At 47.6% G+C, this 16,375-nt stretch overlaps 1 protein-coding gene across 1 annotated transcript in view; it reads left to right on the top strand.

The window, feature by feature from the left end:
• The window catches only part of COL27A1 (collagen type XXVII alpha 1 chain), a 161,223-nt gene that overhangs the window by 66,302 nt on the left and 78,546 nt on the right, over positions 1–16,375 (top strand). The window contains exons 13-16 of the mRNA XM_054221069.1: positions 1,039–1,092; positions 5,560–5,604; positions 9,136–9,189; positions 9,609–9,653. Of these exons, the coding sequence (XP_054077044.1) occupies positions 1,039–1,092; positions 5,560–5,604; positions 9,136–9,189; positions 9,609–9,653 (198 nt within the window). The remainder of the gene's footprint in view (positions 1–1,038; positions 1,093–5,559; positions 5,605–9,135; positions 9,190–9,608; positions 9,654–16,375) is intronic.

Here is a 16,375-nt window from a genome sequence, read left to right as displayed (position 1 = left end):
CCATAATGAGCTTGGAACCGGTTGTTCCTCTGGCAAGCTGAAAGGTTGTGAATGCATTGGAGTGAATTCACTAAGCATCTTTGATCAGCTCCATTAAGCATCTGCATGGGCTCCAACACGCATTACGCTGTTCAGCTATCCTATGAGAAGGGGGTACTGTTAAAATGATTGGGTTAGTAGACAGGATGAAATAATTCAGATTGACAATCCATTTTTGAGGATAGTCATTGCAGTGAAGTTTACAAATTCTTCCAAAACATAAGGGATTTGGGACTGACTTTTAAGGAAGTAGCCTATCAGTAGGATATCTCTTCCTGAAAGAGGGTAGAAAGCACTATATCTGTAAATACAGAGTTTGATCTTCCAAATGTGGAATTATCATTTCACATGTAATCTACACAACATAATCTTCAGGGCTGCATATTCCTTGTTAGACATACTGGCGCACTTGGGTGAACCAAAAGGAGGACAGAAGGACAGGTTTCCACCCCTTCTCTCTGCTACGCACACTCACGTTGTCTTTCTCCACGGTGCTGCAAAAGCCTTGCCTGCCATATGAAGCGTGCCCAGGGCTGGTGACTGGTGCTGAGAAAAGGCACGGCTGCTTGAGGGCTGGACATAGCCTGCAAGACAAGGTGTGAACAAGTCAAGTCCAGCAGCCTCAGCATTGGGTGCTTTTCATAGCATGGCCAAGGAAAAAGCCTTCCTGTCTCCTCGCTGATTTTTCCTCTCAAGGCTCCCATTAGTTAATGTGCAGCTCATGGCCGAGCCTTGTAAACAGTACTTCTGGTTACCCTTCATTGGCCCCAGGAGAGAGCAGTGAATCAGAGCTCTCAGCCTTGTAGAGCTTCTCGCTGAGCAGATGTGCTGGTGGAGCAGGAACGGTTTGGATGAGGACAAGCAGCTGGATGGTCCACACTTCCTTGTGACCCACTGTCTACCAAAGCGCTGCACTGGGTGCAGGGGGAGCAGTTTTTAAGCTGTCTTTACAGCAGGGTGGGTCAATAACTAATACTCATGTTTGCCTCCTCTCCTCAGGGTTTTCCTGGTGATTTCGGGGAACGAGGACCTCCAGGCATCGATGGGAACCCAGTAAGTTGATAGCTTTTTCCTGTCTTTCTTTCTGTTGCACTAGACAGCACACTGTACTGCATCGTGCTAGTTAGAGCTGAAAGAAGCTTTAAAGTTTGGTGGCAACTGCTAGCATTTTGGTTTTCTCCTGAAAAACAAATGTACATCCCTGCCCTGCTCAAGCATGCTATGAATTCCCAAGTTTGACTCAACATCCTCTAACTGCCAGGTCATCATGTTGCCATTTGCTTTCTGTCTCTGTCTGTTGCCTTTCTTGCACCTTGGTCTGGATAGATGCTTTCTCATCCTGAGGATATGATTAGAAGAAAAACCAAGAGCGAAAAGGTAGGGATGTCACTCCTGATGAACAGAGAGCGGTTGTAGCATGTTGTCCATACCACAGGGCCTGATGCAAAGCCTGAGACAGCGGCAGGGATCACCTTGTTGACTAGTGTGCTCTGGGTGAAGCTTTATATGAATGTAGCAGGGAGACCTGGGCCCACAGACAGAGGAATGTAGCATCATGAGGCACCACAGATGGCTACTTGAGTGCACATGGCCTGCTCTTCTGAGGTTTCATGTACTCAATTGCCTAGAGGTCTGAGGTACATAGAGAAAGAGGCATGTTCTTCTCCTTTTCACCACGTTTCATTTTCTGATGCAGGTTAGCAAGCTGGTACCACTTGGTTTGCATCTCACTAGCCTGTAGAAGTAAGCTTCTAAAGTACTTGAAGCTCAGTACCTTTCCTCATCTGAAGTCAATGTTAATGCTGATGCAAGAAGTGCCAGATTCCCTGCTCCAGTGTCTGGGAGCAGTGGGACACGTACCATAGCCCAGGCTTCTCTTGCCCTGTCCCGTGCCTCAGCCAGCTCCAGCGCTGCAGTGGGAGAAGTCTCCAGGCTCCTGAGTTCTTGGCCTCTCTCCGGTCTTCATCTGACCCCTGCTGGCTTTCTAAGAGTGGGATGTGTCTCCTGGGAATTGGGTCAGGATGGTCACAGAGACCATTTAAGCAGCTGGATGCTGATAAGGTTTGTTTTGCTCTGCTCTTGTAGCAGTTAATACCAAACAGTTGGATACCTGCTGTGTTTTCCACTACTCACAAAACATGCCCTTGTGGATTGAAAAAGTTCTCAGATGTATTAATTATTCTAAATTATTTTCTGAGTGACTTTGTTGGTTCTCCCTCAATTAGCATGCGAGCAGTACTGATTCATCTTTGAAATTCCTGCTGTCTTGGTTATTCACACATAATCACAGTGTTGCTCTTGGTGTTTGATGGAATGATTTGTGTGAAGTAACCCGCTCTGTGAGAGTTTTCGAGTTCCCATTCATCATATGTGCTGCATAAAAGTTATTTTCTCAAGCAACTCTAACCAGCAAGCCAAGCTCAGCTACACTCCAGCCTTTGTGGGAATTCAACACGAGAATCACAAATGCAGTCAACTGAAAGAATTAGATTCCCAAGGAATACTTCTGCTGGATTTTTCCCATCCTTCAGTCAACTTAAGCCATGGGTCAGAGTGGAATCAGTAGTCCCAAAGTAGAGGACTTTCTATATTGTATTGCTATTTCCAGCCAGCCCACCAGGAAGAGCAGGAATCCTGGAGGTCAGGAAGACTTTTTTTTTTCCCAAATAACTTGTTTTGTTTTCTTTAAAATTTGCGAGTTGTCTAAGCTCCATTCAGAAGATTTGCTCGATGTTAGCTGAATGCCAGTTCCCAGAGCATCAGAGAAAAGCAAATGTCCCTTCCGTTAATTCATCCAGAAAGATTGCTCTTCTTTCATCTTATCAACGGCTTTTAAATATTAATGTGCCTTGGAGATTGGAGAATGAAAACAGACTGTTTCGGCTGCCTTAAAGGGAGGTTCACAGGGTCACAAGCGGAGTCACAGACGCAGAAAAATGCCAGAAAGTCTGTTTGTGGAACACGCAAATATGCGGGGTTTGCTAGGTGGAGTATGCGGCTAAATTGTCGGCAGGCGGGCAGGCTGCCATGGGTCCTGAACTGCCCCAGCTCCGTTTGATCCACAGAGCACTTCTGCTGCTGCCGCCTCTGCCGTCGCATGGGGATGGCTGAAGCCGACAGTCTCTGATCTTCTTTCCGTCCCCTCCAGACAGACCAAAGACTCTTCCAACCGCAGGGGCGTTTTTCCCTCCTACCAACTTGTTGAGAACTGTTGAGCCATCACATTCCAAATCCCCGTTCCCGGAGCGCTTTAGCCACTCCAATTAGTCTCTTAATCACAGGAATTAGACATGGGAAAGGACTGTTGATTCATCTCCTTGTCTCTTGTCCCAGCGCCCAGCTCATGTGCTGAGAAGAGGAGAGCAGAGCCCAGGTTCCCTCGCAGGTCAGGGACCAGCCTGTCATTATCAACAGCCAGAGGAGAACACCTGTAAATCCTCCATTTCCCAGGCCAGGGAATGGCTGAAATTAACAACTAGTCCTGTCCACCTCTCCCAGGGGAATCCACCCCCTGCTCTTCCAAGAGGAAATCCTCTTGCATTAGACATGAGGCCATGTGTTTCCACATTTACCCTTTCCCTTGAGGAATACCCACATGACAGTACTTGGAGATCTAGGCAGTCCCTCCCGCAACTGGTACGACCAAGAGCCGACCATCCATCCAGGCTTCGTCCCGGCCACCCTCGGAGCCTGCAGAGCTTACTGGGAAAACCAGGCCACCGTGCAGCTCCTGTGCTCAGCATTCCTGGGGATATTCCCTCTTCTTGCTGAGCCTAGTAATGCCAGGCCTCGACTGTAAGCTTGAAGCCGACCTTATTACAGTAGCTCTGAGGACACAGAAATCCCACCCGTGAGGAACAATTGCTCCACAGATGTCCCAAGTATGCAGGAAAGGAACTGGCCATAAAAAAGCAATTTTAGGCTGGTTGAGATTATGAAACGCTTTTTGTGTGTGCTTGCCCAATAGTCCTTTACTCCACTTCCCATAAAATAAACACACGTAACCCTTTACCCAAGGAGGCTGAGCACATTTAGTCACATTGCGTCCCCTTCTCTTTCATTCTGTCACTAGGCAAATCTTTCCATAAAAGGGGAGCTTTATTGCACTGAAGGGAACTCCACCAGATGTGCACCATAAACTGAGCTGGTCTGTCAAAGAAAGTAGGCAGCGTGATCCAGAGCAGGGGTAGGGTTGTCTGAGCCAACGGGAAGTTTAGTATTTCCAGTGCACTTGTTTTGAGAGGCCCTGTTGGAGACGGAGGTGTGTAAGAGCAGGTCCTTGCCCTAACAAGCAACCTACTGTTGATGCGGCAAGGGAGCACGAGATCCACGGAGGGAGAGACAGGGACGGGTTGAGCATCACATAGGGTTTGCTAAGGTACCTGGGGACATAGATGGGTGATTTGTGTGGGTCTGATACGCCTTCTCTGCTGTAATTCACCTGGGATTGCCATCAGGCGCCTGCCGGCACTCCTGGCACCTGCGTGTCTTTGGAGCGCTGGCACAGGGCGAGTGTGTGCTGAAGCTGGGAATTCAAACCAGCCCCACAAACCCAGATAGGAGTCTGTCCCCTGCAACAGTGTGCTCTGAGGTGCCCTTGAAAAGCCTCTAAGAGGAGCTGGTTCTTTCCAAAGTGCTCCTGCTTGGGAGCAGTCTGTAAGTGATGGCAAATGGGCACAGAGCCCAGGAAGGAATCTCTGCAGTCCATCTCCTGCGCTCTGCGGTGTGCTTAAAAGTGGCTCATGGTCCAAGCAAGTGCTGGGTTCCCTGCAGGGTTCCAGGGACAGAGGTGCTGAGCCACCTCTCCCCGGACAAGCTGCAGCCCAAAGGCTAGGGCCTTTTTCTAAAAATTAAAGAAATGGCTAGTTGGTGAATGAGGCAGAGTGAAGAGGATGCTGCTGGTTCCCCACCTTAAACCAGCTCTTAGGTACAAGAGGAGCAGCCTCAGAGCACCCCAAGTGCCAAACACACTCCCAGAGCCTGTCATCCCACACCAGAAGCTGGCGTACCCTCTCCCCACACTACCCAGTTTAATTTTCATCCAAATCCTCCTTTTCTCCTGAGTTTTACTATTTCTTTTTCAAAAAACCCCACCTTTCCCAGTGCTGAGCAGCAGCAGCAGCAGCAGCCTCTCCTTCCCACCTTGGCTTTGCTGCCCCCTGGTCCCTCTCCCTGCCCCGGTCCCTCTCCCTGCCCCTGCCTTCCTCTCACCTGGGGCAGGCTCTCCGCTCCCCTGCCTGCACAGTGAAATGCCGCTTTTATCCAGCCTGCTCGTGGCAGGGCAAGGCAGCCCTGCAAATAACTGCAGAGCAACAAGCAGCCCTGTGTCTGGAGAGGCCGCGCTCGCTAAGATGGAAGTTCTCGATCACTTTGGCTGGGGAAGGGGCTGTGGGGGGAATGGAAGGGGGAGGGACAGTCTTTTCCCTTCTCTTCGCTAAAGCTCTTGAAACACTGAGCTGCCTTTCAGCCTCTGTTTGTCTACAAAGTGTCCATAACCATGTCGTTTGTCTTTCCTTTTAGGGAGAATTGGGAGCCCCAGGTCCTCCTGGAGTCCTTGGACTCATTGTAAGTACAAAACCAAATGGAGATCTGGCTTCTCGGGGCTTTAACCCTTTCGGCCTGCATAACTACGCCCAGATTTTCTTCTTCCTGTGGCAGGGCAGTGAAGAGGACAACTGTTTGTCTGGGGGAGGCACGATGTCTGGGGAGAGAGGAGGTTGCCTGGTGGACTGAGAGGTGGTGGAGGGCAAACTCTTCCTAAGCAAAAGGGAACAGATTAAAGGTTTGCCGTTAGTGCCCTTATTCCTAGATAACTCACCCTTTTGATAACATTTACCAGGGTATTTCTTTGAAGATGCAATATTCACTCCACACCAGGATCTTTCAAAAAGCAAGTCCCTGTGAGCAGTAACCTAAGGACACACAGTTCTTGCTCACTGGAGAGACCATGGGCAGGAACCTTCTGTCCTCTGACTATACAGGAATTTTACATGCACTCTCACCATCCCAGCACTAATCCAGGTAATTACGTACACAGCCAAATTCCACCCTTCATTACACTCTTCCCCAGCAGGAGATAGATGGCTGTAAGGATGGGTGGCAACTCATCCTCTGGCAGCTGTACTGCGGGTTAGTGAATGCCCGGCTGAACAGATTACAGTTTATTTTTAGGTCTCAGTACTTGTTTCAAGTAATTTCCTTCCGTACTACAGCATTCTTTCAAAATCATTCCTCCTCAGCTATGATAATCCACGAAATCTTGAATTGCAATGAATGGTTAAAAACCTTCCCCTTTTGCCTTCCCATAGCTTAAATTCTAGGTGTGTGTATGAGATCAAGACCTCAATTGCCCTAGACATCACACAAACATAGAGCACCAAACCCAGAAACCTTAGACTCCATGGGGAAGAAGCAGAAACTATGGTGGAACAAGTGTACCCATCTTGCAGATGGGGAATTAAGGCTTCAGAAAGGTTTTCATGGAGCCGGGAATTACTTCTTCTGTTAGTGGAGATGAAAGTAGCTACTTTAGCCACAGCAGCAGAAGGATGTTCTAGCAAAGGGCTGTAAGAGGAAGGTTGATATTTAAAAGAATACAATTGAAGCTATTGTCCAAATTGGATCATATCTCTCCTAGCTTGTGGAAAGATTTATCTTAACCTGGTTGCTGTTATCTCACAGATATTTGTTTGTTGGAAGGTGAAAGGTCAGACACGGTAAATGTGATTAAGATCCTTTGAGAGGTGATGGGTCGGGGGGTGGCCTGTCCTCCCCTCCTGGTGGGCTCAGCCAGCGCCATGCTGTTATGTGTTTGGGAGAGATCTCAGGAGCCAGGAAGGAGAGGTTTTACCAGGAGCTGGTCTGAAATGGTGACATGCGATGTCTGTTTTCTAACCTGCTTTGTGATCCTACTGGTTTTGCCCCATATCAGCTGCAGCTACCCGAATGACAACAAATTCTATGTGAGGTACAACTAAACTGTTTTTTTCCCTGACTGATCCCAAGGTCTAGCACTGTGTGTCCTAGGCCAGGATTCAGCTCCATCACCAGACTTCTGGAGTCTGTCGCATCTGTCTTGATCCACTATGTTGGTCTCTACTGATATTCCAAGCTCTGGTGTTTTTGCTGGAAAAGGGCAAAACCAGCAGTTCACCCTTTGCTACTAAGCCTGATCTAACTTAAACTTCAGATATTTTTTTGCCCTTCCCATCCAGATGAAGAAATAATCATTCCTGTTGCAAGCTTCTTCCTAGCTTTATTTTTAAGGCAGAAAGTCGGTCCTTTGCAATGCTGTTCCTTCAGGAATCACTGCTGCAGCAGTAGCAGTCAGCGGCTGTCTTTCCCAGTTAGTCTGTTGGCACCACTCTGAGCATATAGAAATTTCAAACTGAGATTCAGGTCAGACTGAGTCAGATTTTGTGTCCCAGGGTAATACGCAACTCCTGAATTCAGGATGCTGAAGCATCTCTAGTGGGATTGATGTAAGAGTGACCTCCTCCACTGTCCTGGGGAGAAGGGGACATGTCCATCCTGCCTTCTCCTCTCCGTGGGACAGCACCAGCCTCCTTCCCTGGGGTCTGCAGCATGGAAGCAGGGCTGCAGGGCATGGAGAAGGCGGCTGGGTGTTTGCTCCGGGCTGGCCCCCAGTCAGTCCCTTCCTTCCTTCCCAGCTACAGCCTCCCCAGGGACCAGCCGGGCTCCCGGCTGCCTCCACGCACCCTGCAGGTGTTTGGGTTCGCTGTTTAAGAGAGGCTGAAGTGCAGAATTAGATGTAACTAAAGCCTCTTGCTCTCCTAATTAACTGTGTGGGCCAAGCTTTAAGTAAACGCGTTTCTACAAGAAGCCTTTATGCTGGGAGGTATGAAAAGGGCGTCTGTTGAGGTGGCTGCAGCCCAGTGCTCCCGGCGTGGCTGCGGGCCCGAGACGGGGCAGAGAAGCACTCCTTCAGCAGAGCCTTCCCTGTTTATTTACACATTGCAGGCAAGGCTGGTGCGCCGTATCACTGCCTCCCTTCATGGTCAGAACGCAGTCAAAGCCTGATTAAATGCTGGCCGCTGAAGGCTTTCCTTTATACACGCACACACAGGTACACGCAGCGGCCGAGACTCCAGTGTCCTCCTGTGCCGCAGTTTCTCGTACCAGTCCCAGTAGGGGATGCCATGCTGGCTTCTCGCTGCACAGAATGGCCACGCGGACGAAACATCTGTCCTTACCTCCTGTTTCTCCTCTCTCCTTCCCGTATCGCTTTTAGATATCAGAGCTCGGTAGTGACACAAATTTCTTGACTATTGCCTTTTTTGCTGTTTGGGTCTGTGTCCTCTTTAACACATCCTGAGACACAGGAACGCTGTGGTGGATTCTTGCTGAGAATACAACTAACTTCACTGAGGATAAATACACTCCAGGATTGTCTTAAACCAGCTCAATATTTTAACTTTTCAAGTAGTGGAAGAGGGAAATTAATCCATTCAAAAGTTAGGAGGGACATACAAAAACAATTTATCAGATGGTACCACAGTTTCAGACTTCAAGGTGGTTTCTTAATTACTTTTCCGTTATTTTGCCATTAATTTACTAGCCTGAATTCCCTACGTAATTTTAACTGAATCCAGGAACCAAGGCTCCTGGTTTTGGAGCCTGACCACGCTCCCCGACACCTGTATCTGCTGTGGCGCAGGAGCGGGATGCTCCTGTGTGATCCAGGCATCCAGCACCCTCCGCCCCGTTGCCCTGGCCGTGCATAGGAGCAGCAGCACGGGGGGCGCCACATGGGCTGGTCGTGGGCGACAGCTCACATCTCCGGTGGTTACTGTCAACGTGCTTTGGGGTCTCTTCTTTGTGGCGAGAGCAGGATGCGAATAGGAGCTGTGCTTCCCTCGCGTGTCTGCCAGGCAAACACCCTGTGCAGCTTTTACTTAGAGGCTGTCTACACATTAAAAGTCTCTTGGCTCGTGCCAGGATGCTGCTTCTGCTGAAGTCAGTGGTGCAATTCCTCAGGGATACTGAGAGACCAGATAGGAGGGGAATTTCACAGCACATACAGCTTTCTGTTGGTTTTGCACCTAATGACTTGGGTAATTTTCTTTCTCTTACTAGGGTGACATGGGCTCCGTTGGACCGATAGGCTATCCAGGACCAAAAGGCTTAAAGGTGAGGAATGTTGTGTGAGTTGTGTGAGCTCTTGTTCTTCCACGGCAGGGCTGAAGATTATTCTGTTTCTCCCTTGGGGTAATGGTGACTGTCCTGAGAGAAAGGACGGGCAGCAGTGATGCTTGTCCGTTGACCTAGGCACAAGACTGTTGAACACGACATCCCACTGGTGGTCTGCAGTAGGTGTAAGTCAGTGGAGAATCCCAGGGGCATTTTCCCTGTGCACCTCCTGCCCATGGAGGGTGTTTAAAGAATGGGTGATGGAGCACACTTTGGGAGCAGCCTGGCCTTTGGTCCTGGGCCTGTGGCAGGCCAGTGCTGTGGGTCTGAGGCACCGGCCCCATCAGCAACATCGATGTCATAGACCTGAGCAGTCTTCACAGTGGCTCAGTCTCACTCTGAACTTTCTTTTGTTTCAGGGGCTGATGGGAAACCCTGGAGAACATGGACTGAAAGGTGATAAGGTGATCTGAATACTCCCTTATTGCACTGTGTTTTAATTTTGCATGTAAAAACCCCTTTCTAGCTTCTTTCTCTTATTTATCACCATTGTACTGGTTCCACTCTGGCTGTCCTTTTGCTCCCATCCTTCCACCCTCTCTGCTTTCTTGACACTCCAGTTTTGATTTTTCTTTCTTTTATGATATCTGCCCCATCCCCTTTTCCATGGAGTTCTAGTATAGATCAGTTATGCTCAGATCCTCTTTGGACCTTCTGTCTCCTACTGATGATGACAGGAACTGTAAGATTATCAGGTGTTGCATTGGGCTTTTATGTTTTTATATTGGTTACAGGATGGGATGGGGAGGAGGAGGAAGACCTAACAACGCTGACAGTGGGTTTGCATTAATGCATTTGGGGGAAACACATGATGTGACAAAGCAGCACAGCTCACTGGGTCAAGCAGAGCAGCTGGATCCCCAGGAAAAACTGTCCTGTGTTAGATATCTCTGCTCCCGTTTGGAGAGGCGCACCTCGGTTCAGCTTCCTGCCGAGAGGAAATTGCCTTATGCCAAACTGATATAAATCACTTCAGAAAACGAAAAAAGGAGAAGGGCATTGATTGCAATGATTTAGTGCTGCTGGCACAAAAACACGCAGCTTGAGCTAAATCGGCATGAAGCTGCGTGTGTAAATGTCTCACTGTCATAAGAACCATCCTCCTACAGATATTTGACTGTAGGATTTATTTAGTCTGAAAGAGTGGGAGGTGCAGTCATTTATTGTTGGCTCTGATTGCTCAGGAGAGCAATGGAAAATGACCATTAAGTGTATTCTCCTCCTCCCATCTGATGTTTTATTCTCTTGCTAGATGTTCGCTTTTAGAGAATGATTTAGCAGCCCAAAACTGCACATGGGGGAAATAGTGTCAAGCCAGTTGATTCCACTCTCCTTATAGCAGCTCTTTGCCAGGGCTCCTGTGTCTGCAGTTTCCATTTCTCCCCTGTACCGCATTTTCGCTTTTATAGGGAGGAAGGAAAGGGCAAGAGAAGGACTTTTTCTTCACAACAAGCGTAAGAAGTTGTAGCTGGTTTCTTGACTCACCACCAATTCCCAGAGCCCACAGACTCTTCTGTCTGCTCCGTGGAATAAATGGTTGAATATCTTAAGAATCGCCAGCATTTAAATCATTGCTTAGCAAAATTAACTTTCCTGGACATTACAGCCTCCATCCCTTTCCCCAGACTGCTCTCTTTATCCCCAGTATTTCTCCAGCCGCTGCTATCACAGTAACCAAATGGTTTGCAGCTCTCCCTAGAGTTATCCTTACTCTAGTGCAGAATTATCCATCCTCCCCCAGTAATCCCACGCTCAGTCTTGCAGCTTCTCTCCTCAGGTGCAGGAAACCTTTTCTTTCCTTCCCTAGCTACCTCTCCCACTGCGTTTTCCTTGGACAGGACAGACTTCCTTCCTGGCTTTCATTACAGCCCTTTCCTAATCTAAGACTGACAGACCATCCCCAAAGCTGCCACTGGCCCAAATGAGTTGACTGTAGTTCAAATATCCTGGGTGCTATCGAACAGTCAGATCAGACCAATGATAATTTTGGAGTCAGACCGAGTTTCCAAAACCTTTTGCGTATCCTTTCCAGCAGTCCAACAGCCAAAGGGCTGGGAAATACAAGGTAAAGAAAAATCAGACCTGCTTAGGCATTGATGGCCACAGGTCTCATCTGCTCAGGTGAAGGCACACAGCTCTGGTGTTGCAGTTTTTAGCCAAAGCATCTGAGTTTGCTGCACTTGTTTGCATGGGTATAGACAAAGTTCATTGGCTCTCCTTCCATTTGGGGGAGGATTTGGCCTGAAATAGCTTTGTGGTTTTTTCAGTTATTTGGTTTTCTGATTTGTTGGTCTCGCTGCTCAGCTAGTTGGCCCAGTTTATAATGCATCCCTTCTCCAACTGATCCAAAGGCTGTTGCGTGCATTTACTCACTCCCATGTTTCTTTAGTGAATGGCACCTTTAAGCCTTTTTATTTTCTTTCACTTCGATTTGGGCATCATGAGAAAAAACACTCATCCCATCTTACAGCTTGTTTACATTTGTGTTTTAATTGTTTATGTTCTGGTACCACTAATAAATTTAAGTGATATCTGGTCTTGCTGCTTTTGCTCAGTTTGTACCCAGGGAAAAACTCCGCTTTCAAAGAGCTTGTGGTCTAAATGCACATGTGGTAGAAGGAAGGGAGGTTTATGCCCTTCATGTTACGTGAGGGCTTCTGAGTCGCAGAATTGACTGAGGAGGAGGTTGGTCAAGATGGGAAGTACACCCTGCCCTCTTGGACCCTCTTGCCAGGATCATTTTTCTTCTTGCCGCCTGCCTCGTTTCAATGAAAATTGAAAGGCTATCTCAGCCTTTATTAAGGAGAGACATCATAAATCTTTCTTTGCCCACCTTGGTTTTGCCACATGCTTTTTAATTGAAGCTGATCTTAGAAATATCTGACTTAAGGAAATCCCACATACAGGAAAGTAGAGGCAGGATCTCTGTGTTCACTTAGTGCTTGCCTGGGTTTGGGTCACAGGAAGGACCCTGCCTAGAGCAGAGGGATTGACTTGTCTTGGAGGCTCCCTTCTGTAATCTCTCACCAATCATGTCACTTAATTTCTGCTGCTATTGCTATTTTTAGGCTGTGACATTTATTTAAAGGCTTTCTCTAGTTGCTTACTATTCCTTTTCTGTCCGTTAGATTCTGACTTCATTATAACCCTCCATTGACGTCTTCAGACAAAACTGTTGTACTGCTATGGCCAGAAACATAAGCAACCTCCCTGAATCTTGTATTTATTCTCCATGTCTGTCGCTCTGAAAGTTTGTCTCTTGCCATTCTTGAAACATTTCCAGACCGCGGTCGTATGCAATCTGCCTCTGCAGAAATCCTTATTCATAGCTTGGTCACCTCCCAAGTAACAGAGTTCCCCTTTCTGCTGCATGATGAAGATGCAATTACAAGGGTGAACTTAGCTGCACAGTCCAGCCACCGTGCAGCAACCTTTTCCCTGCACATTGGTGTGGCTCAAGCACACCCGTCCCACTGTACCACTCTACGAGCATATGAGGTTCCTGACTTCCCTCTGAAGAGCAAATTATTTCAGACTTCCAAGCTGGTGCTGCTTTCCCGCAGTGCGTTCACTGGGAGTGCTGCAGGAGCAGGAGCTGGTGTGCAGAGCCGATGCACAGCCCCTACAGCAGAAAGCTGTGTTGGGCTCCAGGAGTCCCGTTTACACCCCAGCTTGTGAACAGGGTTCAGATATCAGTTGAAGACACATGATTTTCCATAGGGGTTGAGCTACCATCTGCCAGCTGCCCAAGCATCTCTCCTGAGACTGTAAGTGGGCGCCTCAAATGGCTGGTCTGTCTCTGAAAGACCTGAGCCCTATGCTAAGGGTGTTGAATGTGGAAGATGAATGAATCCAGATATTAGCAAGCACAGATGATGCCCAGGCTCAGCCAACAGTAGCTGTCAGCCTTGTTAAATATGGCCATTCCAACAGCAAATCAACACCTTACACCAGAGAGTCCCAGCCTACCAAAGGCTGAATCTTGTATGAAGGTGTCAGGTGGATTCTCTGGAAAGCAGTTTCTAATAAAGCCATTTAGAAACAGAGGCTTTTCCCAAAGGGATGTGAGGGATTATTGCAGAAGATGTGCAGAAGTCTCCCATTACGTGGCCGGAGGGGAGGGAGATAAATGTACTGGCTCTCCCCTCTTCTCCTCCACCGTGGTTTTCAGAAAGCTGGTAAACAGAGAGTTAAACTTCATCTTTAAAAAAAAAAAAAGAGCGAGAGAGAAGCCCTAGACATTTGGCAGCATCTGAAATGCTGGGTCAGCAGGGACAGAGAGCAGCAAACTTCACTGCTCCGTGCTGACAGTAATCAGTAACCTTTCATAATTAGGAACTGACGGCAGATGAGAATATCCTTGGGGACCTTACACCTTCCATCTGCTGCCACTCATGGACTAGACCAGGTTTGCGGGGGAACAGGGACTTCGAGAGTGTCCCGCATCCTTCCTGGCAAAGGATGGTCATTTTCCTCCCGTCGTAGCTCTTGGCTCTTGAATTTGGCTCTAGAACTTGGCCTCTCCTGCCCGTCCCCGTGCAGCTGCTGGTGCTGTGCCCTGCATTACTCCCCTGGGATCCCGTGGGAGCAGCCATAGGTGCTGGTGTCACAGGGTCCCTGGAGCACAACCCTACTGCTCATGCCTGGCCAGCCCTGTCAGCTCCAGGCTGCTCTTCAGAGTGCCTTTCTGAGGATGTGTCAACAAAAATTTAATTAGATGTCTGCAATCTCCTGTTAAGCCCATCTGTCTTGGTTGCGGTCCACGGGAGTGGCCTTGTACAGGTTTGTCTTTTTGTAGCTGAGGAAAACTCCCTTCCCTCAACAGCAGTCAGGTCAGACACCGGTAAAACCTAGGCAAGATGGGAGGGTGGCTGGACTCTGTGTGTGGGCAGCAGGCAGGGAACTGAGGTCACCGCCTCGATCCACCTGGGAGGAGCTCCTCCCTGCAATGCTGCATCCTTCAAAAACGCTGTTACCGTTCCTCTTTGCCATCGCAGGAGGAGGAACCTGCCTCAACACTGAGAGGGTTTTCCCCTTCCATGAGAGGGTGTTTTCCACTGTTTTTTGGACTTTGTTTCCAACATTGCCTTGTTCAGTACTTTACGAGGTGCAGCTCGTTAATCCCAAATGCAGGCATCGCGTGGTGGAGGCCAGGCGTGAACTAGAATAAGGGGCAACATCCCACTCCTCCTGCAGAAATCACATCTTTGTATCTAGCAGCTGAACAGGCAAGTACAGAGCGCATCAATGCTAGCCAGCCCCTTCTGCATCCCCCATACAAGGTTGGTACCGCAGAAGTTAATGATGTTTTTTACAGCTTCGGTTTTCCCATAAAATGGGTCAGCCATCTATTTCCGTTTATATATTTTCATGGAGGCAAGGAGAGGGGACAGGGCGGGTTGCATCTGCTCTTACAGGGAGAAGTGGAACTACTGTATAACCCTGAAATAAAGAGTGGTTTTGAGAAGACCACGTGATGTGATGAGTACAGAGGAAAGGTGGAGGAAACGGAGGAAATCCTAGCTACTTGTTCACATAAAGGAGTTTTATGAATCAGGACATCTGTAACTTGTGAAGGACACGGCTCAGTAAAATACCTCTAGTAGTTTTGCAGTTAGCTCCCCTTATATTGCCAAGCAGAAAGTCTTGGAAAAAGAGATGTCCAGTCGTGAGCAAAATGAGGTTTTTTTGCACAGAGACCTCCCCTGCATCCTACAAACAGCAAACCCACCTCACTCTTGCAAATCTGTCACTTCCCTTGTGGCCCCCTTGCTGTGCGGCGCTGCCTTAAGAAGGGCCTCAGGGTCTCTGAAGCTGCATTTCTTTTTATAGGTGAAACGTGAAACACGAAACACAGGCAATATCCCACGGGCAGATCCTGTTTGTAATTTCAGATTGTGCTTTCCTCCCCCTCCTCACGAGCAAAGTCCTTGCAGCCCCTTTTCATCATCTCGGCACCACTTCTTTTTTTTTAATAACAAACACTCCTGACCTCTTTCCTCCTTGGTTTGTTTCCTCACGTTAAGGACACACACCCTGAGTCGCAGCTGCAGATTTACGGTGCTCAAGGCAGGTGAAAGGGGGTGCCCTAGTTCCCAGTTTTTGTTTAAGATACTAATGGCCATCGCAGATGGATCGTTCATGCCATGACGTTTTGCTGGGCTATTGCAATAGCAGATGAACTCTTGCGTGGAGCCCAGCTAAAGATAAGAGGTGTGTTTTGTCTTTCCTCCTTCCTTCTAAGCCTCTCTAATGCCCATTTCTCACAGTTGTTTGAAAACTGTTTTCCCTGTCACGCAGTCGCTAACCCACTTTGCTTAAAGCTCCGTGATAAAGGTTTGTTCCTGCCTTTTGCAACGCTCAGGAAACTTTTCTTACAGTAGTCATTTCTTAATGTCCAAGTATTTCTTCCGAAACAGTATTTCAATGGCCACTTACATTGTCCAGGTAGAAAACTGCTTAATAATAATTAAAAAAAATCTTTTTTTTTTTTTGACCCTCAACATAGGTGCTAAAGACAAGGAGTTTTCAGAGCAAACCTCTTACCTTCAGGAAAAAGCATTTTCCTGCTGTCTTCTGTCAGGAGCCAGAATTAGAGTTGCCTGCCGATTTCAGTGTTTTAAGCCTTGAACTAGAAAAAATAAGTAGTAAATTCAGAGAAGATGAGGGAAATCTGGCAATGGCAGGAAAATGAGCTGGGTCATACAGTTGGGTTTTTTTTGCCATCTCTATTGTATCTAATACTTGGGGTTCATACGAGCTGAAGCTGTGCAAATAGCTGATTGTTTCCATTTGCTTGCATTGCCAAAAAAAAAAAAAAAAGGAAAATAGTTTAGATGAAGCAAAATGTTGCTTATTTGACTCCAATTAAAATATTTAAGTTAAAACCCAAATGAGTAAAATCAATTTAACTTTTTTTTTAAGAGCGGCATTTCAATTTTGCTATGTAAAAGATTTGTTTTGAAGATGGTTCAGTGAAATGTTCTGGGAACATTTACCAAAACATTTGAGTGAATTTAGCATGAATCCATGAAATGTTTCCATCATTGAATCTGCATAGTTCTTAATTATTTTTCTTCAGAAAAAGTTGTCTCCAAAAAGTCTTTCCCAACTGAAACCTTAACCG

The sequence above is a fragment of the Rissa tridactyla genome, chromosome 14, assembly GCF_028500815.1.
Source record: "Rissa tridactyla isolate bRisTri1 chromosome 14, bRisTri1.patW.cur.20221130, whole genome shotgun sequence".
NCBI classification, from domain to species: Eukaryota; Metazoa; Chordata; class Aves; order Charadriiformes; family Laridae; genus Rissa; species Rissa tridactyla.
This window is presented reverse-complemented; position numbering and strand designations above follow the sequence as displayed.